Source organism: Bremia lactucae, linkage group LG1 (genome assembly GCF_004359215.1).
Source record: "Bremia lactucae strain SF5 linkage group LG1, whole genome shotgun sequence".
NCBI lineage: Eukaryota > Oomycota > Peronosporomycetes > Peronosporales > Peronosporaceae > Bremia > Bremia lactucae.
In genome coordinates, this window is record NC_090610.1 from 10,595,626 (window position 1) to 10,622,570 (window position 26,945).

Genomic DNA, 26,945 nt, shown 5'->3' on the forward strand with positions numbered 1-26,945 from the left:
AGCCCTGCCACCTCCCGATGATGTTCGGAGAGGTGGGGAAAATGAGCCCAATCAATATTGAGGCTCATCCTCACGTACACACGCAGAGATGCGGGTCGTGGGAAGGATTTCAAGTGCTACCAAGTGTAGGCGGGCACGTCGTAATGCGGCCACGCTCTACTTAGACACACACCCTAGCACAGAGAGGAAGCGGTTTAACCTGCTTCTCTTGCGTGCAGTGAGGTAGTTGTGGTGGGCGCGTTAGCGACCTCACCCAACACACAAAGTACTCTGATAAGTGTCGTCACGGGAGCGGTAATCCGGCTCCTCGTGCGCACTTACCAAGTAGGAAGTAGTTTTCAGACAGATTTATATTTAATCGTATTAAATATAAATACCTATTTTACCAATGAAAATGTCATCTTTATAGATAACACTTAATATGTATTGCGAGCGTATCTTTCTAGATACCTCGCGTAACGGATGACGCTGGGCGTCATCCCTCCTAATGTGAATGCACCCATGTGCATCACATACACAAAGGTTGGTCACAAATGTGCACCACACCCGAGTGCTGGGTCTAATTACTATTATTTAATAATTGACCATCCCCTTAAGTGCACCAAGTGTACTTAACGAGGAATGTGTAACATTAGGGCAACTTGAGCCCGTTACAATAATGCAACGTCCACTTGCAATTCTTCCGTGTCACAACTTCGAATGTCAACCCTTTGTTCTCTGCAAGGTGCATGTTCCTGACGAATGGCCCGAGACGCCCAGTTCGGCGTAAAGCGTCTTAAAGATTGTGTCAGTGAAGTGCCACGAATGACTTCCAATCGGTAGACCGAGAAAACACCAGGAACTATGCTAATGAAGCCAAACAGCTTTCCATTAATTTTCTAAGGATATCGATAATATTTCCTTTAAATTCTGAGCAATTGCCGAAACTCTCAAGGGGTATTTTTACCGCAATTTGTCCGCTGGCTCCTCCAATCTGCTAATTGCGCTCAAATGCCGAGAGCAGCTGATAAATTGCTGATTTTTTAAGCATAGTGCAAACATCCATCAGTGCTGTAGACTTCGGCTGAAACTGTTTCGCAAATGCATTGAAGAACTAGCGGTGCGAGTCAAGTTTACTGCCCTTACAATCATTCGAAGCAAAAATTGTTTGGATTGGGGATAAGATATTTCCTTTCGCAGAAAGCTGCAGCGTTGCTCAAATAAGTGGCACTGGGCGCCAATGCCGGCACTATTATCGTCAGCAAGTCCTCGTTGTAAAGTCCGATGGTTTTCCGATACATATGCATCTCATTATGTATTTGCTCGCGATCGTCAGCAAGTCCTCGTTGTACAGTCCGATGGTTTTCCGATACATATGCATCTCATCATTTATCTGCTCGCGACCGTCAGCCACGATGCACACCAAAACGTTTTGTCAAGCGTCTTGATGTCAATTGCACTGGTTTCATAATCGCGATTTCGGCCGACCACTCCCACGAGTTGGTCGAAAACCGCTACTGGACGTGGAGTGGGCTTGCGATAGTACTGCCTGTATAAGAAGCCAGAAGCCACGAGAAGGTTAGTAAAAAGCCTAGCGAAGGTAAAACGCACATGTAGCACATTAACATAGCTTTTAATATCTCTTCTCATTTCACCCCTCATCATCAGACATGTGCACGCTAATAAGTTATAACCCCAAAGAAAGGCACGGCTGCTATGGACGAGTCCAAGGTGCAGAAGCGTGAGGCCGTCAGTCGCGAAAGGATCGAAGAGCAAGACGAATTTAAGGAGATAGTAAACGAAGGCAATTCAAGAGGAACTAAATATAATCTTCTGGACCTTCTCACAGGCCTCGGAGATCGCATGGATCGTCTCGAGGCATCAAAGCAGCGAAGAGGTGAGGAGAAGCACCTAAATGAACACCATGTCAGTATCTTGAGACTTCTATTGGCCTCGGGAGAGCGATGGGCCGCCAGGTCCTCAATGGGACACCGACGCGGACTGTGACCGCCTTGTTATCGTCACCAGCCACGTACCGCGGCTAGAGACAGCCAGACTGTGCGAGAGCGATGGAGAGCGTTAAGGCGGCGCAAGCACCACAGGAAGCACAACAAGTGCTGCCAGAGCACTACGTGTCGCCAGCGGCTTACGCGGCATCACCAATGCAGCATCAGCAAGTTGGAAGGGTTCAGGACGCAAGACAGCGGAAGCTTAGTGTACATCCGTTTGACGAAAAAGAACTGTACCAGGGACTGGGTAGCGGTTTTCTGTCCCGAAAAAAAAAGGTTTGTCCGCCAGATACAGTTTGCAGAACGGGCATACAAATTTTCGCGGACAGAACAGATCAAGGTGGATATCCTCGGCCATGATCTCAAGGGCGTGGCAGAAAGATACTACAACCTTTTTTAAGTGTATTTGGTTGCGGTCAGCAAGGCATGCGGCGGCGCAGAAAATTTGGTTAAGGACAACATCTTCCACTACACAGACCCGTCCATGCGAGTTTCGATGCTGTCAAGACTAAATCTAACAAGAACGGACTATTAAGGACAGGCAAAGAAACTCGCTCACTTCGCACAATCAACAAAGTCGAACTATAAGGTCGCCAAATCGCAAAAGATGTGGTGAATTTGATACCGCAAGGGCGTCAAAACTTTAAAAAATGTTTCGCGTGTGGAAAGACAGGGCACCTGAAAGTCGCCAGCCAACAACGCAGACGAGCTAGTACCAAGTAGACGAGGTTGACTATGTCCTGCCGGTGAACAAATCGACGAGTGAGCAAGGATGCTGGGTTCTAGGCAGCGGGTCAAGACGTCGCTTAGTAAATGATCCCGATCTGCTTGAAACGCGGAGGAAAATTGCAGCGAGTGTGTGAGTGCCAATAGAGGTGCGCTACGCATTACTGAAAAGGGTAGCGCGGTGCTCATGACTGTCGTCTTGGGAAAACCTACCTTAGGACGTCTGCTTAATGTTCAGTACGCTGAAAACATGGAAAGAAATATTATTTTCTATGGCTTTTGGAGGCCTAGGTTTCGGTATTGCTTACGCGGAGAACACCGCGTGCTCGCTGGTTTGAGTAGTGGCTCACCTGTCTTCGGCATCGAGACAGCAAATTGTTCGGGACCAAGGTTACACGAACGATCTGCTTGCGTCTTTACAAAAGACCCGGCGCATTGCAAAGATCTTAGCAAAGCAACTCACCAAGGAGAAAGCTTGCCTGCCCAAGCAAGAGTCCACCTTATCAGCTCCGCTACACGAAGTAGACGCGCTTTTGGAAGAAGCCGAGCGCACCATCTTAAAGGATCTTCAGTTTAACTTAAGAGACTTAAATAAACTTTACAACTAAGTCTTTTAAAAGTTTCGAACACATCCTTCTTCCATTATGGGCCAACCCTCAAACGCCGAGCTAATGCAGCAAATGATGCATATGCTACAGCAACAACAAGAATTAATCAAAGTATTGGCTAATTCGCAAAAGGAAGGTGGGCTTAAGGTGGACGGGCTAAGAATACCGACGTATAGCGAAAGAAGTGAAAAGTCGGTTCGACTTTTTTACGCGCATGTACAGCAATATTTTATTGCGCGATGTACGGAAGTGGACAGAGGACGCAATGGCTCCTCAAGTACTTGCCGTACTAGGAAATTCATTGCGAGGACCAGCAGCACAATGGTTCTTGCTGCATCAATCAGAAATTCACACAGTTGACGAGTTTTTTCTAGCAGTGGAAAAGGAATTTGTTCCTGCGGATCTACAACAACGTTTCGAGACGACCTGCATCGGCTGAGACAAGCCAATTGCAAAGACTACATTGCGAAATTTCGACACATTATTTTGCAAGTTGAGGACTTGACTGAAATAGACCAAATTATCTATTTTTAACGAGGGTTAAAAACAAGAACGCAAGAAGAAGTTCAATACCGACGGGGAACCACATTGTCGGAGGCTATTACTGTGGCGCTCGACTTTGAACGCGCACATTCGGTTGGTTATAATCACCACACCACAACAACCCCTCGTCCTGGTCCACCAAATGTGGCCAGATAATTAAACAATGAACCCGAGCCGATGGAAATCGACAATGCTCGGCCATTTTATAGGTCTTCTCGCGTCCATAACCGACGTCCAAATAAACCTAAGTGTGCATACTGCAAAAACTGGGGCACACGATTCAGCAGTGTTACAAGCGCAGGAACCAGCAAAATAGTCGCGACAACGGTTATCATCGCGATCGTGCAAACGTCAATTATTTCGAGAATGAGTCAGTCGAAGAAGAACCATCGCGACTCTGTCAAATGAAGCTATCACCACACTAAGTGAAGCTGACTTTGCTTCCTTCACGGGAAAAGATTTGATCGTCAAAAGGGGTCATCTTGACGATCGTACTGTTAATATAATGCTCGATTCTGGCGCCACATGCAATGTGGTGAAGCCGGGGTTGCTGCAACGCGTCACGTCTGAAGTGGCAATTCAAGTCACTCGTTTCGACGGCACTAATACTTCAATTGGTGAAGAAAGGAGTCGCAAATATTTTCTCTGATGGTAATTAATTTTCTGACGTTCCGGTCATTGAGTGGCCAATGAGCAATTCCCATGATGTAAATCTGGGTAGGCCTTGGTTTTCCGCGCACGAGCCAATCATAAATTGGCGTACTCATCAAGTTTCGTTCAAAAGAGGTGACATACCACAGGATGAGGTTTCTGAACTGGTCATTATTTCCTCTGCCGACTTTTCAAGGAAATTGAAGACATCACAATACGAAGAAGTCTATCGTGTCAAAATTCATAAAGATTCGGAATCCAGAAAACCTCAGGAGAAACGGTTAAAGGCTTTACTCGATTCCTATAAAGATGTATTTCCGGAAAAGTTACCGAATTCATAACCTCCTCATCGGTCGGTTGAGTTTGAAATCAATATGCAACCCGGTGCGCAACCGAGAAATCGTCCGCCGTTTCGACTTTCACAAGTTGAACAACAGACTTTACAGAAGTTCGTCGATGAGAACCTTCCACGCGGATGGATCGAGCACTCAGACTCGCCTTAGGTATCAAACATCTTTCGCTTTCCTAAAAAGGCCCCAACAACCGGTACGTGCGTATCTCGTTCGGAATGGATTCGATCCGGAAACGCGAACATTTTGCTCCGTTGGGTGATTGACTTTCGTTACGTCAGTCGTCCCTAAATACCTTTGCCGCGAATCGATGAAATGCAAGGTATGAGCTATTTCACAGTCATTGACTTAGCTCAAGGGTACCATCAGATGCGTATCCATCCGGATAGCAAAAAGTATACTGCGTTTCGTACATCAAATGAGACGCATCAGTGGTGCGTTGCTCCGATGGACCTTGCTGGAATGCTTGGAATTTGGTCGCGCTTGATGCGTGTTCTTTTTGAAAAGTTCCCATTCGTTGTGGTATATTTGGATGATATATGCATATTTTCCGTATCTTATGACGAGCATCTTGGCCATCTTGCTATCGTATTCAACGTATTACGCAAGGAAACTCTATTCGCTCACATCGGCAAGTGCAAGTTTGCGCGTCAAGAGGTCAGCTTTTTGGGGCACACTGTTTCTGGCAAAGGATTATCCGTTGATAATACGAAAACGGAAGCAATCGCTAAGTGGCCACCCCCTACCTCCGTCAAGGAATTGCAAAGTTTTGTTGGTCTTGCTGGTTATTATCGCCGATTTATTTATCAGTTTGCACACATAGTTCTGCCGTTGAGCCATCTCGTTAAGAAAGATTCTTCATGGGTCTGGAATGCAGAACAAGAGGATTCTTCGTAAGGCTGAAGTCTGCCTTACAAGCCGCACTTGTGCTGACTTTGCCCAACTCTTCACGTCCGTTTGTTCTCACTACGGATGCATCAGGGTCGTGGGTGGGAGGTGTTTTATCGCAATTTCTCAATGGACATGACCATCCAGTAGCGTTTTATTCAAAGAAACTTGAAGTTCATGAGATCAATTGGCCTGCTCATGAAAAGGAGCTATTTGCAATTAAAGCGGGGTTAGTTAAATGGCGTCATTACTTTTATGGTCATTAGTTTGAGATTTTCACGGACAATAGCGCCTGCTCTTGGCTGCTTCATCATCCGAAAGTCTCGCCGAAGTTGGCTCGATACTTGACCACCTTCGCTTAATATACGTTTACTATACACCACATTAATGGTGCTTTAAACGTCGTAGCTGATGCGCTTTCGCGCCGGCCTGATGATACTGTCGTGGACAATATCCACTTTCATAAGTGCGATTCTAGCTGCCAACAACGGGGTTCACGCTTACTTTGCTCGCCCTCGGTGCCAACTCTGCCCCGGGAGGAGGCTGAGGCTCTGCAAGTTGCCACCTTAATGACAGCGTCGTATGTTGAGTTGTCACCAGAAGTTCGTAAGCTACTTCAACAAGGCTACGTCAGACATGCCGAGTTTAAAGAAGCATGGAAATCTTAAAACAAGTTCATTGTTTGTCAAGCAAGATGAATGGTTGTTTTTGCGCACATCAAATAAGCTTACACGTCTGTGCGTGCCCAGCAACAACCGTTTGCGAACGATAGTAATATCGGAATATCACGATTCGGCAATAGCTGCTCATCCGGGCAATCGCAGAACATACTTGCGAGTGGCTCAGTGGTATTACTGGAAATCGATGCAGAAAGACGTCTAGGAATATGTCAAACCTGTGAAACCTGCGCACGTTGGAAACATGATAATCAACGAAAAAACGGATTGCACACCAATTCAAATGCCGGATGATGGCGCAAATGTAAAATGGAATTAAACAAAATGAATGGTAAGAAAAGATACATCGAAATGAGTCGACAAGGGCTCAGCGAGTCGACCAGTCCGGACATCATCCACAACAGCAAAAATAGTTGACGATGATGGAAATCGACACCAGATCTTCCAGAGGGACACGTGCCGAATACTTCACTCTTTTTCCAAGCTGGCTCCTTCCTAAGTATCACAACGCCATGGTACAAGCCGATGGCAGACGAGCGAAGAACCTTGTAGTAAAGGACGCAATAAATGCAAGATATCTACCATGCCATGACCCACGAATTGGGAAGTATAGGTATGGACACTCGAAACTTTTCCAGCGACGGTCTCATACTTTGAAAGAACACGACAAGAAAGGAACGATTAATCCAAAACACACTGGGTGGTAACCAACCAAACCACATTACGATCAAAAATTTTAATAAGAACGAAAAGATCACCGATCAGGCCGCAAAAAGCTTTGAAAACCACAAGCTTCGCAAAGCAATACAACGATCAAAAGCGAGAATAAAGCAACTAGAACTCAAAATTGGAATCCAAATTGATTGATACGCGCAGAACATCGTAAAAACACGCTGCGAAGATTGGGACACCAAAAGAAGTCTGCGGCAAGAAAGATGAACCATTCGAAATTATAAAAATGATTAATACTAATCTCCCAAGGCTAGCTACCACAAAGTACCAATAGCATTAAGCCAACCTTTAATGTCGATGTTCTGTCAAAGTATGAAACCGACACCGGAAAAGTTTCGAAGTCGTCCGATACCGAAAGCATCAAAATTCGTGGGTAATGGCACCGCAGATCATCTTGAAGTTATTGAACGTCTCTTAAAGAAAAGCCAATTCAATCGTCAACCATACTGGCTCGTACAATGGCATGGGGAAACTTAGGAAGGAGCCAGCTGGGAAAAAGAGAAAAGTATTCACCACGTCTCCCACTGGAAGGATCTCGTCGCCGATTTCAATCAGCGTCAACGAGAGATCAAATCGGGGAGGATGTCAGGACTAGTCAACTCGCTGAGCCCTTGACCACTCATTTCGATGTATCTTTTATAACCATTCATTCTTTCACTTCTAATTCGATCTTTAAAACATATGCGCCATAATAAAAACAAGTAAAAAGGTGTGCAATTAGGAGAGATGATACTTAGTAAGAATTAAATAAAGGATAGGCGATATCTTAAGGAGTATACCAAAAGTATCGGTTAGTAAAACAAATTTTAATTCAGTCGTTATTTACCCTCATTCCTGACATGCTCCAACCGACGTAGAATCCATAGAATGAGATGATTGCACTTGATATGACGATTGGGCATAAAATTCGAGGCCGACCATCATAGGAAATCTTCGACCATAGGTCTTATTTACGGATTCAGGCGCCACATCTATGGATACGCTGCTTGCCTTTCAAATGCTTCCTCGTTCTATTTTTATATATGTGACAGGATCGCTCGTTCCTTTTGAGGATGATCTCTCGGCTAATTGTGTATACTCACCTTTTTTTGCTACATTGAAGTGCACAATTCTTATCAATTGTTAATAATGTCGACCCCAAATGGCGACATCTATCGCAAATTTGGGCGCCAAACTCGAAAAGTATATCCACAAAATCAAAAAAAAACTAGTCTCGAATTGCTTTACAGCACGGAAACCAATGCTAATTAGCCAAATATGCTCTGCACGTTTATCATTCTCCATTTCAAGTAAATTTCGTTGCATCGCACGGTGTCGACGTCGATAATTACTAACAAACTCTCTCATTTTGGCGGTTCCGAGCGCTGCAAAAGTGGCAAACCATCCACCTCCCCAGACAAATTCCCTGCACGTAAAATCCACACTGGATGTAGTCGAAGAATGCTGCTAGAGGAGACATGTTTGCTATAAGTGAGACGACAGAGGTCGACATCGTTATCATTTCAAAAAGAATTGGACACAAAACATCGGTGATAACGAGCGTAGAGAAAACATGGGCGGGGGCCGTCAAAGTGCGTTGTGTTAAACTTGATAGTTGTGCATGCGACTTGAAAAACACGTTTCCACCTAGCGACGATGCATTCTCTTTGCTACCACTGCTGCTGCCACTAATGCTACAGCCACCACTGCTTCGGTCGCGAAGAATTTGCCTTCCCTGCTTTAAGCCCGATCCTTGACTCGGCTGTTTTTGGAATAATAATTCCATTTTGTATCTCTTTTCATCCTCAAAATCTTTGTTTTTATCGTCGAAAGGATCATCTGTGTGGATGGCACTCAGCACATATTTTAGTAGAGGCGTAATCCAGCTGACTAAGCATGCCACACTATTTGGTCCTCATCCGCACCCTAAAATACATCAAATTTTCTCTTGCCAATGACGCAAATAGTGGATGCATACACACAGTGATAGACGAAAATTGGCCAAGCTGCCTTCCCTCGAATCAATAGCGTCCAAAAATAGCCGACTAGACTCCTCAAAGCAGTAGGATAAACATATAAGCACCAAAGGCAGGAGAGCTAGCAAAATAATTTTAAAGTACGGGTCTGTTCGTGCACTGGGCAAAAATATGGCGAAAAGATTATCATTATAAATGTGACGCTGAACATTAGGATGCACATGAGCACTATCAGCGAGAAGTAGCCCAGCCGGAACTGACACAGTGTACGATACAGCGTCCATTCGCTCACCTCATTTGACAATCTCTGAAGCTCCGCGTGTCGTCATCACGGCTCGTTTCTGAACTCGGCATTCGATTTAATTATGTGTTGACTGATATACTAATTGTGCCAGAAGCTGATGTAACTCGACTTGACTGTAATATTTGTTATTAAGACATAATGATCCGAAAGTTGTTTCATGTCCCGGTGGTGTTACGTGATAGCCGCACCTTTTTTTCGGGCTTGCGTAGCCGCGTCACGGTTATCGCTTCGGATGAAGCATACAGCCATATTGCTAAGGTACGTGTGGTTGCGTAATTCTTCAGTGAATCTTATACTGAAAATTTGCGGTACCCATGACTTCTCAGGAGGGAACGGGTCGCAAGGCGATTGTGTACTTCACAGCCAAGTGGTGCCCGCCATGCAAGATTATTGGTCCTATCTACGACGAACTCAGGTAAGCGACTGCAGCTTTATCGAAGTATTCGCTTATTGTCGCTAATGGTGGTGATGCAGCGTTAATTACAAGGCCATCGATTTTGCCAAATTGGACGTCGATGATCTACATGAGACGACCTCAAAGGCTGGCGTGCGCGTATGCGACAGCACCGCTATTATTATCGAATACATCACGGATCTCTGCTAACAATTCTTTGTAAATTCGTCGTTGTAGTCGATGCCCACGTTCTACTACTTTAATGACGGCAATTTTTTGCATTCTTTATCGGTATGCTTTGTCAAACGAGTGTGTAAATTTATTTGTCTAACTTTGAGTAATCTAGTTTTCTGGTGCGGATGAAAAGATCTTACGCAACAACGTCGAGCAGTTAAACGATCTATAGGCAAAGCGTAGAATCCACAAGTCGAGCACTGGGCTGCAGTCAAGCGGAAACTTCGCTATTTACAAGGAACTAAGACTAATGGTATTCGCTATGAAACGAATAAGGTGCAAATGAATGTGCGCGATATTAATTCAGAATTTTTCTCTTCTAGTCTTTTGAGCATAAATGAATCAATAGTAAGCCAAATGATAATTTTTGATACTGTACCGATATTGTTAAGATTTTAAGCTACAAAGTGACAAGTAAGCAGACAACATGGCAGATAACGCGGAGCACACCACCGGCTACGGATCAATTCCAAGCCAAGTGCGAATGGGCATCGGATCCATCTCTCCGCCACTAAGTCCGCTGATGTTGCGTGTGAACAAAGAAAAAAACGCCCTGAAGGGATGGGAATTTCCGGGCTGGGGGGGTAATACCTCTATCGTAGCGAGTGACAACGAGTTATCTGAAATTCAGGCGCACCTATCCATGGACCACCCCAAGCTATCGGAATGGTTGGCGACAGCTATTTGTGGAAATGACATCTTGTCTAGCTGTCTGTATGTGTCGGGGCTCGTGGCGTCCAAGGCCGGCAAACTGGCGCCCTTGGCTCTCGCTATTGTAGCGGGTATCCTGTACCTGTACCGATTTATTTACGGTGAAGTGCTTAATGCTGTTCCTTTAAATGGAGGCTCATATAACGTCTTGCTTAATACCACGTCAAAGCGCGTGGCTGCCATGGCTGCGTCCCTCGCGATCTTGTCTTATATTGCTACCGGCGTGGTTTCAGGAACGTCGGCCTGCAATTACTTAGTGTCACACGTTCCTTCGCTGCAAATTGTACCCGCTACGATCGGGCTTTTATGTCTCTTTGCAGTTTTGAGTATCATCGGCATCACGGAAAGCGCTGTCGTGGCTCTAGTGATATTTATAACACACACCGCAACGCTAACAGTGCTTTGCTTGCTTTCTGTAATTTACATTGTCAAGGATGACTTTCAGACACTGAACGCAAACTTTAACACCGACTTTCCAAACATCAATTTAGCTGGAGATATCATATCGGGCAACTCCCTCACAGCAATTTTCTTCGGTACGTCGACTGCAATGCTTGGTATCTCTGGCTTCGAAACATCCTCGCAATTCATTGAGGAGCAAGCCGAAGGCGTGTTTTCCAAGACGTTGCGGGTACATTTTTTTGACTGACACACACTCAAACTCAAATCATCTGACTGACTGGACTTGTGTTTGATTTCCATTTAGAATATGTGGTGGGGGGTCGCTATCTTCAACCCATTGATTTCTTTTCTATCGCTTGGCGTACTGCCGCTTAACGGCCCTGGCGGCATCGTCGACAAGAAGGAGACCGTTTTGGCAGAAATGGGATATAAAGTGGCAGGCGAAAAATTACAGCTTATTGTATCGCTGGACGCATTCATTGTGCTTTCGGGCGCCGTCCTTACTGCATATGTTGGCGTGGTTGGTCTGATTCGTCGGCTTGCTAGCGACCGCGTGTTGCCAGATTTTCTGCTTCACGTCAACAGGGCGCGCGGGACGAACCATTATATCATTATATGCTACTTCATTGTGGCTACAAGCTTAGTACTGATCCTGTACGGCGACACGGAGACTCTATCAGGTGTGTACACGTACGCTTTCCTGGGGCTCATGACGCTGTTTGGCACTGGCTGCATGCTTCTCAAGTTCAAGCGCGCTGAAATACCGCGCACGGTGATCGCACCCTGGTGGAGCTGTATCCTCGGGGTTTCGATGGTTTTAATAGCTTTTCTGGGAAATTTGCTGGGTGATCCAACAATTCTGACGTATTTTTCTCTCTACTTCATTGCGGTGCTGTCACTTGTGTACATCATGTTTGAACGCACTTTTTTGCTTCGAATATGTCTTTACTGTATGCGACAATTATGCCCGTCACAACGCAACGACACTGACAATGAGACCTACTCGTTGCGCACGGGCGCCCGTGGCGGCCAAACAATTGCGCGAGTAATTCGCGAGATTAATGAGCCTGCAGTATTCTTCTTCTGCAAGACCGCAAATTTAAACATCATTAACAAGGCAATCCTGTACGTCCGCAATAACGAGCAGACGCGCACACTATATTTTGTGCACTGCCACCCACGCGGCACTGCTGTACCCGAGGGTTTTAAAGAGACGGTGTCCATGTTTGACCATGTTTACCTCAAGATAAAGCTTAACTTCTTAAGCGTCGAGGGTCCGTTCGGCCCGGCCATGGTAGAGTGGATTTCGCGCAAGTACAGCCAGCCCAAAAACCTTATGTTCATTAAGCAGCCTGACCATGACTTTGCGCACACCATCGCATCACTGGGCGGCGTGCGCGTGATTACCGGATAAAATCGTGAAAAGCTAACACCTTGGTAAAAAAAATTGGTAGTGGCCACTGCAAATAATTATGTTTTCTTACAGATAAGAGTAATAAAGCTCCTGCTGACACAGGACATTATAATTGAGATTCTAATGAATTGTGGAAATGCACTCGTCCAACATATTATGGTGCCATGCAAACTTCATTAGCACCTAGTCTCACCATGTCTGTTTCGAGGCAACCGTTAAGACAAGGAAAATATTTGCTAGAGAGAAAATGGACAGAAACATCCATAACCAACTCGGCGAGAAAAAAATAGCCATATTTGTGACGGTTATTTAAAAACCGTATTTTTATAATAAAGTTCCTCTTGTCTATCTCCCTAATACTAACTAAATTATAAACTAATACAAAACATGTAATAAAGTCTTATCTGTCTTTCTCTTTGCGCGCGTCCAGCGCTGACTGGACCGCGGAGAAAGTAGATATAATCGTCTATATCTACCAATGGACAAGCTTTTAGAATACTACCATGTAAAACAGTATTCTTCAAATGTTATCTACCTTTTAGATAATATATTAATTAACAACCTTTAAGTGTTAATTTCATGTAACGATACACCCCGTTACATCAACCCTCCCTTAACGACAATCACTCTGACTTTCATTGGGATTAGTGATCACTATAAGACCACTTTAATCAAAACGATGTTCATTGGTCAGAACCATCATTTTAATTTAATCGCATGGTTAACAAGTCCATGCGGTATGCGAATAGTGCGGCGCCTTCGGCTGCGGTTCCTGCAGCCGCGGGCGACGCATTATTGTCTCTTGCGGCAGGCGTTCCGTCTGCCGTAATACATCTTTTCCCGCAACTCTAAATGTTGCGGGTGCACGTGGTGATACACCACGTGAAACGACCCCTCTTTGGAGGTCGACTACGAATGCGAGTCGGACGAAATGGCCGACTCAGGGAGAACAGAACACATCGCCTGATCATCGTCAGGCGGCTGACTACAAGCCTTCGAATGAGGGGGCTCATTCGAGTAGACGTGCTGGTAGCATTCGATACAGGATGTTCGGTTCCGACGATGAGGATGATTCCTCATCGCCAGTACCGTCTCCCGTGCCGTCACCCACAAATATTTCTGTGCGTGGTGATGACGATGGCGTAAGCCATTGTAATAAAAGTTCTTGTGGTTCCCCTGCTTCAGTAGGTACTACTCAGGGGAATTTAGAGACTAAAATGTCTCGTTTTGCCCCTGAGAAGAAGCCGTGGCTTTTGCCCGAACAGCTAATTGATAGCTTGTCTGGAGAGACCACTCCTCACATTAAATATCCCTTAGGTATTGCGCCAAAGCTACATGGCCTTGATCCCAGCGCGAAGAACTTTCGCGCTGAGGAAGATTTTTATCTCGATGCTTTTCTAAAGCATCGATCGTTTAGTGGCAATAATAAGCGAGATAAAGTCTCGCTTATGCAAGCCTGGAGCGCGTTCATTCGCAATGTCAAAGACATTGGACGCGAAGCCTGTCTTCAAAGACCTAACGCGATTCGCGTTAAGTTTGAGATACGAACTCCAACCGGCGCAAGGTATAAATTGCATCGGTTGTCACGTGAGGCAGGACTTCCATGCCTCACTTGGGGTGAGTGTCCGTATTGTGTTGACAACCCGAAGCGAGTAAAAGGGGGTGTCTATTTCCTTTCTCCGCCTTGGGGAAGGGCTCGCATCTCTATCTGATGCGCGATGCGATTGACGTTTTGCAATCGATTTACAAGCGCCAGGGGCGCGATTTCTCCGATGGACCTTCTGATCCATCGGATGGGCCTCGTCATACTGACGGACGAGGCCCTCAACGTCAACAAGGAACGAGCCTAGGAACGAGGCTCCCAGCTGTCATGTGAAGGTGGATAACCGCGCCAGCGAACAAGATAACTCGTTCGCTGCCCCTTCACATCACGGTGGTTTTGGATACGTTCCACAAGAAAACGTTGACCATCGTGAAAATCCACCAATTGGTTGTGGGGGAGGAGGAAAAATTTAGATCCGATCCGTGTGTCGGATCTAATGTCGAAGATCGACAAAATCGATCACTTCCTCCATGATTTTGAGGAGGGACTTGACCACGAGCGCGGCAAGCGTCGCTCATTGGAGCAGACGGTGCAGGCTCACTATATCGAACGGTTGGAAAACCGTTCGAAGAGTGCGTACTCAATGTTGGAGTACGAACGGAAATATCACGCTCTTCGTGATGAGCTGTCGTCAGCTTATCGCAGTTTCGAGGATCTTCGGACCCGACATGAGAATTTTCAGATTCAGCATGAGAATCTGGTTCGTGACCACAAGAATCTTTTAGGGATTCTTGACAAGGGTGGTCAGATCCGTCCTTGGAAGAAACCGCGTACTAACGGTACGGGCGGAGCCGACCAAAGTAAAACATAGGATGCGTTTGCATTCTACGTGGCAATTCTGTTGTGTACGCATTGCCTCCGCGATGCAGTACACGGAGTGGCCCAATGAACTTGGGTAGTAGTTTACTGCTACCCATATTAGTAACTACACGCTTAGGTAAATTTACCGTATAGAGTAGTACTAGGTCATTAATTTTTAAATGAAAGAACATTTGCTCTTCCATGTTTGTCTGCGTCCCGTTTCTAACGGTCCACTGCGTTAGCAATGAAATCCTTACGAAACGGATTACTGATTCTCGAGCCATCAGAAATTTTTCTGCTGACTCATTTGTTTTATCTTTTCCAGTGCGCACAAAGCGCACTGCTATGAGATCTTTCTCATCTTCGATGTCGATTGCTTCGACATCACTCGCGTTGTTGGTAACTTCGAAGCGTGATGAGCATGAGCCAGAAATGGTTTTCTCGTGCGAGCCCTCTTAAACTAGAGGATCCTTCTAAATGGGTGGGTATGCGTGGATGGCGTAAGCCATTCACGAAGAACGGTGTATGCTTTGTAGACGCATGCACCTAATTATTGATGGCGAATTCGACCATCGGTAAAAACTCGCTCCAATTTTCGGACACGATTGGACGTAACCTCGAAGTATCTCTTCAAGGTCGCGATTTGCGAGTTGCGTCTGGACATCCGTCTCTGAATGATTAGAAGTTGACATAGTCAGCCGAGTTCCGCAAGATCGGATCACGGATTGTTAAAACTCCGTCGTGAACCGTAAATCTCTATCCGAGACCAGTTCACGGGTAAACAGTGCAGTTTGAATATCGTGTCGATAAAGAACGGGCACAACCCGGAGCCAGGATCAGTTCTGGTACTGCAACAAGATGTACCATCTTGCTATATCTGTTTACAAAAACAAGGATTCCATTATTTTTGTGACGGCTTCATGAAATCCGAAGACGAAGTCCATAGATATGGACTGCCAACATTCTGCCGGAAGTGGGAAAGTTTTGAAAGGTGCAAAAGATGAAGGGCTAGGCTTCATCCGTCGACATACCTCGCAAGCACGAAAGTACCTGCGCACGAAGTGATACTAACGGGACCAGTAAAAGTCGCGACTTACTGTGAGACAAGTTTTTTCATGTCCACGATGCCCACTTGTTGGTGCATCGTGACACTCATACATGATGCGCTAGCGCAAATCATTGTGAGTAGGGACGACAACACGTGGAATGTCGTTGGCAACGGCTATGTAGTACAGTAAGTCGTTGCGGGTTGTGTATCGATCGGACGACAATCGGTATAAAGCCGGTAAATCTTTAAAAGATTTATTAAATGAATTCATGAGATGATCGATTAAATGGAGAAGGTCTTTATCTTCTGTGTAGGCTTTTTTATGTCATCAAACAGAGGTGATGATGGAACACTTGTAATGAGTGTTGCAACAGTGGGATTATTTTCACTGCTCGAGTGCACAGCCGGCTCGAAATCGGGTCAGCGTGATAACGCATTAGCGACGACATTAAGTCGTTCTAGTTTATATTCTACGAAGAAATTATTCTCCGTAAAGAAGGATAGCCACCTCGCCATTCTTTGCGAGAGGTGTGGACTGTTTAGGGCCGTGCGTAATGACGCATGGTCCGTGTCCGAGTACATACAATAAAATGTCTCGTTTTGCCCCTGAGAAGAAGCCGTGGCTTTTGCCCGAACAGCTAATTGATAGCTTGTCTGGAGAGACCACTCCTCACATTAAATATCCCTTAGGTATTGCGCCAAAGCTACATGGCCTTGATCCCAGCGCGAAGAACTTTCGCGCTGAGGAAGATTTTTATCTCGATGCTTTTTTGAAGCATCGATGGTATCGTGGCAACAATAAGCGAGATAATGTCTCGTTGATGCAAGCCTGGAGCGCGTTCATTCGCAATGTCAAAGACATTGGACGCGAAGCCTGTCTTCAAAGACCTAACGCGATTCGCGTTAAGTTTGAGATACGAACTCCAACCGGCGCAAGGTATAAATTGCATCGGTTGTCACGTGAGGCAGGACTTCCATGCCTCACTTGGGGTGAGTGTCCGTATTGTGTTGACAACCCGAAGCGAGTAAAAGGGGGTGTCTATTTCCTTTCTCCGCCTTGGGGAAGGGCTCGCATCTCTATCTGATGCGCGATGCGATTGACGTTTTGCAATCGATTTACAAGCGCCAGGGGCGCGATTTCTCCGATGGACCTTCTGATCCATCGGATGGGTCTCGTCATACTGACGGACGAGGCCCTCAACGTCAACAAGGAACGAGCCTAGGAACGAGGCTCCCAGCTGTCATGTGAAGGTGGATAACCGCGCCAGCGAACAAGATAACTCGTTCGCTGCCCCTTCACATCACGGTGGTTTTGGATACGTTCCACAAGAAAACGTTGACCATCGTGAAAATCCACCAATTGGTTGTGGGGGAGGAGGAAAAATTTAGATCCGATCCGTGTGTCGGATCTAATGTCGAAGATCGACAAAATCGATCACTTCCTCCATGATTTGGAGGAGGGACTTGAACACGAGCGCGGCAAGCGTCGCTCATTGGAACAGACGTGCAGAATCACCATATCGAGCGGTTGGAAGACCGTTCGAAGAGTGCGTACTCCATGTTAGAATACAAACGGAAATATCACGCTGTTCGTGATGAGCTGTCGTCAGCTCATCGCAGTTTCGAGGATATTCGGAGCCGGCATGAGAAACTTCAGGTTCAACATGAGAATCTGGTTCGCGATCACAAGAATCTTTTAGGGATTCTTGAAAAGGGTGGTCAAATCCGTCCTCGGAAGAAACTGCGTACTGATGGTACGGGCGGAGCCGACCAACGTAAAACGTAGGATGCGTTCGCATCCTACGTGGCAATTCTATTGTGTACGCATTGCCTCTGCGATGCAGTACACGGAAAGGCCCAATGAACTTGGGTAGTAGTTTACTGCTACCCACATTAGTGACTACACGCTTAGGTAAGTTTACAGTGATTGATTGTTCGACTGCTTTTGACTGATGGAGTTTATTGGATGGCATGGCGCACCCTCAACTGTGTTCGACACGACATCAGTTGCATACGCCTCTCGAACATTCAGCACGCACTCTTCGAACGATTTTCCATTCGTTCGATATAGTAAGCCGCACCGTCACGTAAGTCGTCCTGCTCGTAATAACCCAGCTATATGTAATCGCCGTCCGATTTGCCACACCCTGCGGTATCGGCGCCCAAGAAGTGGTATTTCGCTTGCAGCGAATATACTATTCTTTAGACTAGCGTTAAACGTATGCTTTCGCATAAGTGTAAGAATTTGACGAACACGAGTTTTATGAACTTTCACATCCGTCTTTCGTAGAGAGTAGTACTTGGTCATTAATTTTAAATATGTTTGTCTGCGTTCCGTTTCTGACGGTCCACTGCGTTAGCAATGGAATTCCGTACGAGACGGATTACTGATTCTCGACCCAGCAGAAATTCCTCTGCTGACTCATTTGTTCTGTCTTTTTCAGTGCGATTTCCGCGCACTGCCATGTGATTTTTCTCATCTTCGATGTCGATTGCTTCACATCGACATCACTCGCGTCGTTGGTAACCTCAACGCGTGATGAGCATGAGCCAGAAATGGTTTTGCTCGTGCAAGTCCCCCCATCTTAAACTAGAGGATCCCTTTAATTGGGTGGGTATGCGTGGATGGCGTAAGCCATTCACGAAAAGAACGGTGTATGCGTTGTAGACGCATGCACCGAATTATTGATGGCGAATTCGACCATCGGTAAAAACTCGCTCCAATTCGGATACGATTGGACGTAACCTCGAAGTTTCTCTTCGAGGACGCGGTTTACGCGTTTTGTCGGACCATCTGTCTCTAGATGATCAGAAGTTGACATAGTCAGCCATGTTCCGATCTCTCGGAACACGGATTGCCAAAACTCCGCCGTGAACCGTGGATCTCTATCCGAGACCAGTTCACGGGTTAATCCGTGGAGTTTGAATACCGTGTTCATAAAGACACGGGCACAGTCCGGAGCCGTGATCGACTCTGGTACTGCAGCAAGATGTACCATCTTGCTGAATCTGTCTACAAAAACAAGGATTCCATTGTTGTTGTGATCGTCTTCGGGAAATCCGAAGATGAAGTCCGTAAATACGGGCTGCCAATACTCTGCCGGAAGTGATAGATGTTGGAGAGGTGCACGGGAGGAAGGGCTAGGCTTCATCTGTTGACATACCTCGCAAGCACGAATGTACTTGCGCACGAGCTGATACTGACGGGGCCAGTAAAAGTCGCGACTTACTGTGAGATAAGTTTTCTCACGTCCACGATGCTCACTTGTTGGTGCATCGTGACACTTATAGATGATGCGCAAGCGCAAATCATTGTGAGTAGGGACGACGACACGTGGAGTGTCGCCAGCAACGGCTGTGTAAAACAATAAGCCGTCGCGTGTTGTGTATCGATCGCATGACGATCGATATAAAGCCAATAAATCTTTAAAAGATTTATCGGATGGATTCATCAGATATTCCATTAAACGCAGAAGGTCCTTATCTTCTGCGTAGGCTTTCTTTATGTCATGATATAAGGTTGATGACGGAACACTTGAAATGAGTGTTGCAACAGTGGGATTATTTTCTGTTGGAATGCGCAGCCGGCTCGAAATCGGGTCGGCGTGATAACGCATCAGCGACGACATTAAGTCGTCCTGGCTTATATTCCACGGAGAAATTATACATTGCAAAGAAGGATAGCCACCGCGTCATTCTTTGCGAGAGATGTGGGCTAATTACGGCCGTGCGTAATGACGCATGGTCTATACATACGATGAACGGTCCATCTCCGAGGAGATAGACACTAAACGTAGCCAGTGCATATTTCATGGCAAGGAGTTCCTTGTCATGCACGGATAATTGCGTTCAGCTGGTTGCAGCTGACGCGATTGGTAACAGACGACGCGCTCCGCGCCGTCTGTATCGTATTGCATTAACGCGCAGCCGATTGCGAAATCGCTGGCATCTAAGACTACATGGAGTGGTCTGTCTTGATCTGCAGTCGCCCATCTCGGCGATTGCAATCAAGCTTTGCTTGATATTATTCAAGGAACGCTGACAATCAGCGTTCCATAACCATATATTGTCTCTTTTAAAGAGACGAGAGAGATGAACTGTCATCTCGGCAGAATTGCGTGAGTACTTGTGCAAGTACGCCGCTAATCAAAGGAACTTTCTAAGTCCCTTGACATCGAATGGAACTGGCCAGTCGGTATTTGCCCTGATCTTTTCGTAATTAGGACGCACGCCGTGTCAGTGGCCACTGCTTCATGACACAATATCTCGAGCCCGGTTTGAGCTCGATCTCATGTCGGATGCCTTTAGCCTTAGGCTACTCGCACGGAACTGCTTTGGGGAATACATCTTTGAATTCAATCAAATCTTTGTATAAAGAATTTGTCTAAAGTTACTCAGAGGATGGAGAAGTATATCTCTCAATCCGAGTGTTCACATCGAGAACACTTTCGTCGATCAATTAGCTGCTGAAAACCCGTTTGTTCTCTACAAACTTTTTCGCTATCCGAATATCGGTTACGCATTCGTCCTCTTTGACGAAAACGCAGATCCTCTTGATTCTACCACTATGCAGATCTCTCAAGAACTGCTTGGTTTTTAGGGTTTTAATTGAGTTATCTCCGAAGTTAACATCGGAGGCGCATACAGATCAAGAGTATAAGCGCCTTTTCTTGATCCGTTATTAACCAAGACATTCAACGTCTCGGTTTCTTCCTGGTATTTGTCAATAGGCTGTCGAGGGATCAATCCCTCGGAATGCTGAATTCTAGTCAATTCAGCATTAATTATTCAAGTTTTTTTTTTCTAAAGTATGTGGGGACTTATTCCTTCAACGTCTTACCGACTGTGATTGCGCTATCACAGTCGGGTCCTCTACCGTCGACTCTCTACTTGACCTAGGATCATCGTGTTGCCCCTTTTGAACAACCGGTATATTCCTTGAATGTTGCTCGCTAGACGCACATTCATGTCTCAATCCACTCGACTTATTTGAGTGGTGGACCTTCGGCGCTGCATGTGTATTCGCACAGCCGCCGGCAGCTGACTCCACAGGGTGATTAGTAATCACACTGTGATCTTGTGCAGTTGTACTAACGACCGTAGCTTAAGTAAGGCCATCGCTCTCCCTCGTAGCACATCCACACGCTTGTGAACGCTCCAAAATGTTCATTAGATGGTCATCTCATTAACAAGTGGCAGGCATCTTTACGGATCGATGCTGCCAGTTGATCCTTGGCTCATATTTTCTGAGCCAAGGCAAACCTAGGATGACATCAAATTTGTCATCCAAATCCAGTACGATGATGATTTCATCATACTGTAAATCTGTTAACGTGTAGTTAAATTTCACTACGCGTTTCGTTACTGTTATCGATGCGCCTGTTGCTAGACGCACAGCGCGAGTGGTGCCTCACGTCGCTTCACGCACACTAATACGTGCAGAGGAAGACTCTCTTTAGAACACTTTCTCTAAAGAGAGTTATAAGTAAACTGTATTTAATATAATACAGTGCTTCTGTTTCTATCTACTTAATACCAACTTAATTATAAACTAATACATAACATGTAATAAAGTCTTTTCTGTATCTCTTTTTGTGTGCGTCCAGTGCTGACGGGGGACCGCGGAGCAAGTAGATATAATGGCAAATATCTTGCAATGGATAAGCTGTTCGAAAATTACTATGTAAAGTAAAATTCTCCAACTCTACCTTTTGTTAATTAATATATTCATTAACAACCTTTTAAGTGTTAATTTCACGTAAAGATACACCTCGTTACAGGCGATTGGCGGCGTTAATTTTAACTTAAAGTAACCAGTAATATTTAGTATTATTTCCTGTAAGAGGAAAAAATATTCTTATTTTATATAAGAAGAAATAAGATAAAATGTACAAATAATTATCTTTATTAATTAGTTGACTTGATTCATCCAATGTTATCAAATTTGGAAATATTGACGCAACGAGACATTAGTTCGAAGAGTGATATAATTCAACTGTTGCACTGCGTCTCCTGTCGAACTGGAAGAAGTGGAAAGTTCTACGGAATTTCTCAGTTAAAGCTTAAATCATTAATTTCACTTTTCAATCTATGCTGTTTACAACCTCAAGGGATAATCTGCGGCGTTTAGAGTTCCCAGAAAGACAAAACACGTATAATGAAGCTCTTATGTGCCATAGTCGGAGAGAGAAGCGTATTCCCTGTGACCATTGACGAAACGAAGTCAGTGGTGGCCTTGAATGACGCTATCAAAATTAAAAACTCAAACAAAATAAAATGCGATGCTGCCGAACTCGAGCTGTACTTGGCGAGAAAGGGGAACGCGTGGCTGTCAGATAGCGAGCCGAGTGCACAGCAACTTATAAAGGGAAATGTGGATGATGACATCGAAAGTATGCTTGATTGCAAGCCATTGATGTCAACTCGGTCTATCCAGCGTTATCTAAACGAAAACCAAATGCCCGCGCCGCAGCCAAGGCAAATTCACGTGCTGGTAGTGGTCCCACGACAAATTCTCTCTATTTCGCGGAACAGCAAAACCGCGAAAACTGTGGAAAGGTATGAGACTCTTTCCAAGACACTTGCTAGTCAACAACAAGTCGAGTCACTTTCGAAAGCAATCCGCTCAATTCTCGAGAGCAAAGATGAGGTTACACCATTTGTCGTTTTGGAAAGCTCGTCTGGTATGGGAAAGACGCAAATGGCATTCAACTTGGACGCCACTGGACAATTTGATATTTATCACATAATGTGTGACAATGTCGATGATAAAGGACAAGACATTAGTGCAGCGTATGCATCACGTAGCCGCGTTTTCGAAAATTGCCTGAAAAAAGACTTTGAAATGACGAATGGGCCAAATACGGGCAGCATTATGTTATTGCAAGGTGAAAATTATTTATCTCTTTATGGCTTTATCTATGCTGCACTGCTCGAAAAAAATGAATTGGAAACAGCTGTTTGGACTCGTAACGATGTCAATCAGGCACTCAAAGATCGTGTTACGAATGGAAAAAAGCCCTTTATCTTTTTTCTAGATGATTTTCCGCGTGAAATTGATCGAAAAGCCGCATCAAACGATCGTTGGGCTTACGATAATAGACGTCGCCTTCGTCTCATGCTAAACGTATTTCGATCGTTTGGTCTTGTTGTGGTAGTCAGCTCCACGAGTGGTACGGCACGAGGTTTGACTTCGGTTTCCTCTGGATCGCGATGTCCTGCGGATTATCTGTGGTGCATAGTGCACCCACTTTTACCTCGCACCGTAATTGGCAGTGATGTTCAAATACTACCAACGGTTTTCCAAAACATTGTCGCGAATAGTCGACCGCTCTTCGCTGAGATTGCTATCCAGTATATACGGGAAAATCCGTGGAATGTCGGCAATAATACAGCAAATTACTTAAATGCACTGGTTGGACATTTGGCACCACTATTGGCCCGGAGGAAGCAAAGACGACATCACGAGTTTGAAATTGGTCAGCTATGCTTGTTGCTCTGCTCGAGTTGTCGTGTTGAAGACGGTAAATTGAATTTGATTGACAGTCATTATGCTTGCTTAGATGAAAAGAGGACATTTAGGCTGTTTCTGAAGGCAAATGGCAATTCTTACAAAGCCGACGAAGCCGAATTCGATTTTGAAGACAGAAGAAGCTGGAAATGTCGTAGTGTGTTTCCTCACCCGTCGAATGACGTCCTTCTTTACTTGACTCTGACGGGCGGTATGTCATATCGTCCGTTTGACCTTTCCTTGCGTGAGGTCTTTTTGTCAGTGCCGACTACAACAATGTATTTGCATGATACCAACGAGCCTATGGACGAGAAGCAGCGTTTCGAAGTGTTCGTGTTCGCGGCTGTCGTGTTGGCGAGTCATGTTGCCGGACTTGGTGGGGTGGCATTCCCGACATTTTTGGGTCGGCTTTTGTACGAATTGGGCGTTAAGTCACAAGATGTGAAGATAGATTTTCCTGTAGGATTTGAGACACGCGGGAATTGGGTCGTTCCATTCTTGTCTCCTCCAAACGTAAAATGGCCAGCTTGGCTGCTTAATGACGAATTAAAGTTGGACAATTTCGTCCAAACTGCCAACAGTGAAACGATCGACTTTCGTATTGATTCCGGGCTGATATCTGGCGAATGCAACGACGAGGAGCAGCCTCTGTCGCTCGAGACAATAAGAAAGATTCTGTCGCGTGTACCGGCTGAATCCAAACTGCATTTGGTAGTGACGAGGGGATTGCAGAAAGAATATTTTATAAGGGAAGAAACATATGCAGCATTTGTGCGAGAACACAATTTGGCAACAATGGATGTCTATCGCGTTTCATGTGGTTCGAAGCTAGAGGAAATTGTTGGGATAGAGAATCAAGAATTGCACAAAGTACAGTGCATGGATGATGGTAGCACGAAGCACTGTGAAAAAAAGCTCGTCATTTTCGTTGAGATTGGCAATGGAAGAATCTAGTCTCCAGAATTCGATTTGCATGCTGTTTGCGTTATAATCAATACTACTTGTTTTGACGTACATTCCATACAAATGCCGACTATATCGTAGGGAAAGTTTTTTTTACCTCTTTCGTTAAGCTGGTTTTTACGATATAATACATTCTTTCTCTAAAATACTACGAAGACACCGTTATGAACAATTAATGCGCCTAGGTTGGAATAATAAAAAAAAACTTGTCCCATTATATCATCAATTATTATTGAAAAATAAATGAAATTTAAATTAATTGATAATAATAATAATTCAATAGACATTTAGATAATTTATTTGACGCAAACTCCGAAGCGTGTAATCTTCGACAGGAGCTTGCTGCTCAATATAAGGCGAAGCAACGATGTAACGAGTTGTATCGTTAAATAAGTATTATTTTCTAAAAGAGGAATAAGTAATATTATGTTCCATGAACAGAAATACGATAAAAAGTACTAATAAATATCTTTTTTGATTAGTTCCTAAATTAAAAAATTTGGTAATATCGAGGCAATAAGACATTAATTCTATTGATTGGTGTTGATTCAAGTTTTAATCAAACGCGCCAATCATTACAAGACACGATTGTGGGGTGCGCAATTTTATGACTCTCACGTCCGTATTTCCGTCCATAGCCCAGCTATGAACGAAAACATCGTCGAAATAACTTTGTGCGAATTCATGCACGGGTCTTAACAGATTCAGTACGCATATGTTGAATGTTGGGGGGGGCCCTTACTAAGCCCCTGTGGTATTACTAGCCATTCCTAGAGCATCCCACTGGGAGTGCTCACTGCTGTGTACGGGATGTCCCGTATATATTTTTCAAGTCGAGGCCGTCCTTGTCCTTGAAATATTTCACAGCCGCTGAATTCCTTGAGATCAGCAGAAGCTAAGGAATCAAAGCCTGCATCGATCGCTGTGCTACTCGCCCTTTAATCGAACTTATAACCTGTTGAGGTATGCTTTGCATGCATAGGAGGCGCCATACATAGTAAGTTACATATATAATAAATTCAGAAGAAGCTTGCGAACAAAACCACATACATTAATACAGTTTTACTTTTTCTCTATTCTTACGCCTTAAACTAGACCTTAAGCTAATTTACCTTAGCTTTATAAGAAACCTTTCTCTGTACCTTTTTGTACGTGAAGTTTCGAGGAACCGCACCTTCACTGTAATCAGTAGGTTGACTAGTACTGTTATTATTACTAGCAAAGGTGCCTAGTTACAAATGACCGGATAAGGTTAAAAAAAGCCTTCAAGAAAAAGAGGAACGCAGGCGTTTACCTAGAACTGTTCGGTTGACTTTGAACAATTGTATTAAGGACCTGATGCACTTGATTCACAAAAAAGCTTCATTAGACCAGTCTGGCGTAAACACAATGCAATTGGTGTGAATCCTTAGTCAATTCAAGATGCCGTGATTGAAAAAAATGATCTTCTCAGCATGTGCCAATAATTGCTCGAGCAGCGCGTCTTCTACACCAACTTCATGCTTTACAACTATGCCGCGGTTGGTCCTCTTTAAGAGCAACTTAACTCGTTGGTCTGGTAGGACCATTGATCGATATCAACTTTCATTTTTGACTCATCCAGACTTCACAAGTCTAGTGACGACAAAACGGAATTCTTCATTGATACCGTTTCCAGCATCGACGGTACACATGTAAGCGGGCAAAGGATGTCACTCCTTCGTTCCAAGCTTGGGAAGCATTCGTACAGAGTGATCGTAGCACCGGCCGCGAGGTCTGGCATGAAAACCCGGTTTATTCTCCGTGACCGGTTCGATAAAAAAACCGTAAGCGGTGCACGCTTGAAGCCGCACCGATTGTTTAAAGAGGCATGAATACCTTGCCTCTCGTGGGGGAGTGATGCCATGCTGATTTAAAGGCGCAGGTCATGCCTCAAGGAGGCATTGTCCCTTGAAAAACCACATTGAAGGGCGATCATTTCTTGTGAGATGCGCAAAAGATTGAAAACTTACGAGCGCGGGAAGCGCTCGTTTTCTGATGGACCCTCTGTCTAGGAAAATTAGTCTTGTCGTACTGTGCGACGAGACTCGGAACGTCCATCTTCAATTGGAAACAAGGTTCTCAACGACCATGCGAGGTGGATACCCCTGCCAACGAACGAAGTAATTCGCTCGAACCCTTTTCACCTAGCGGTGGTTTAGGAGGCGTTCAACAAGGAAACGCTTTTCACCACTCGAATCCGTCAATGAATGTGGAGAGGAAGTAAAAATCGGGTCGTCTCGTTCGCCAAACACGTGACTTAGATCGTGTCGTCCATTATTTACGGGAGGACATGGAACAATTCTGTCGTCGCTGAAACGCGACGACGGTTGACGGTATTTCCCTCGAACAGTTGCAGAACGATGCGCAAGTTGCGGTCGAACAACTTGCGAATGAAAGGACACACGGACCGATATACTTGAGC

The 26,945-nt window shown here is 45.0% G+C and overlaps 4 protein-coding genes across 4 annotated transcripts; 3 read left to right on the top strand and 1 right to left on the bottom strand.

The window, feature by feature from the left end:
* Window positions 1–7,950: 7,950 nt before the first annotated feature.
* Window positions 7,951–10,468, top strand: CCR75_008551 (uncharacterized protein; the record flags this gene model as incomplete). Its single annotated transcript, XM_067966603.1, has 4 exons — window positions 7,951–9,680; window positions 9,749–9,837; window positions 10,054–10,107; window positions 10,459–10,468. The coding sequence occupies exons 1-4, from the start codon at window positions 9,561–9,563 to the stop codon at window positions 10,466–10,468; spliced, it is 273 nt and encodes a 90-aa protein (XP_067820394.1). The 5' UTR covers window positions 7,951–9,560.
* On the bottom strand, window positions 8,286–8,928 carry CCR75_008552 (uncharacterized protein; the record flags this gene model as incomplete). Its single annotated transcript, XM_067966604.1, is given in 2 exon segments — window positions 8,286–8,568; window positions 8,588–8,928. The coding sequence occupies 2 exon segments, from the start codon at window positions 8,926–8,928 to the stop codon at window positions 8,286–8,288; spliced, it is 624 nt and encodes a 207-aa protein (XP_067820396.1).
* A 9-nt stretch (window positions 10,469–10,477) lies between the features above and the next one.
* On the top strand, window positions 10,478–12,726 carry CCR75_008553 (uncharacterized protein; the record flags this gene model as incomplete). Its single annotated transcript, XM_067966605.1, has 2 exons — window positions 10,478–11,392; window positions 11,468–12,726. 2 exons carry the CDS (start codon window positions 10,478–10,480, stop codon window positions 12,575–12,577), a joined length of 2,025 nt encoding a protein of 674 aa, XP_067820395.1. The 3' UTR covers window positions 12,578–12,726.
* Window positions 12,727–22,186: 9,460 nt separating this feature from the next.
* CCR75_008554 (uncharacterized protein) lies at window positions 22,187–24,493 on the top strand (the record flags this gene model as incomplete). The annotated part of the gene is made up of 1 exon (XM_067966606.1): window positions 22,187–24,493. One exon carries the CDS (start codon window positions 22,187–22,189, stop codon window positions 24,491–24,493), a length of 2,307 nt encoding a protein of 768 aa, XP_067820398.1.
* Between the last annotated feature and the right edge of the window lie 2,452 nt (window positions 24,494–26,945).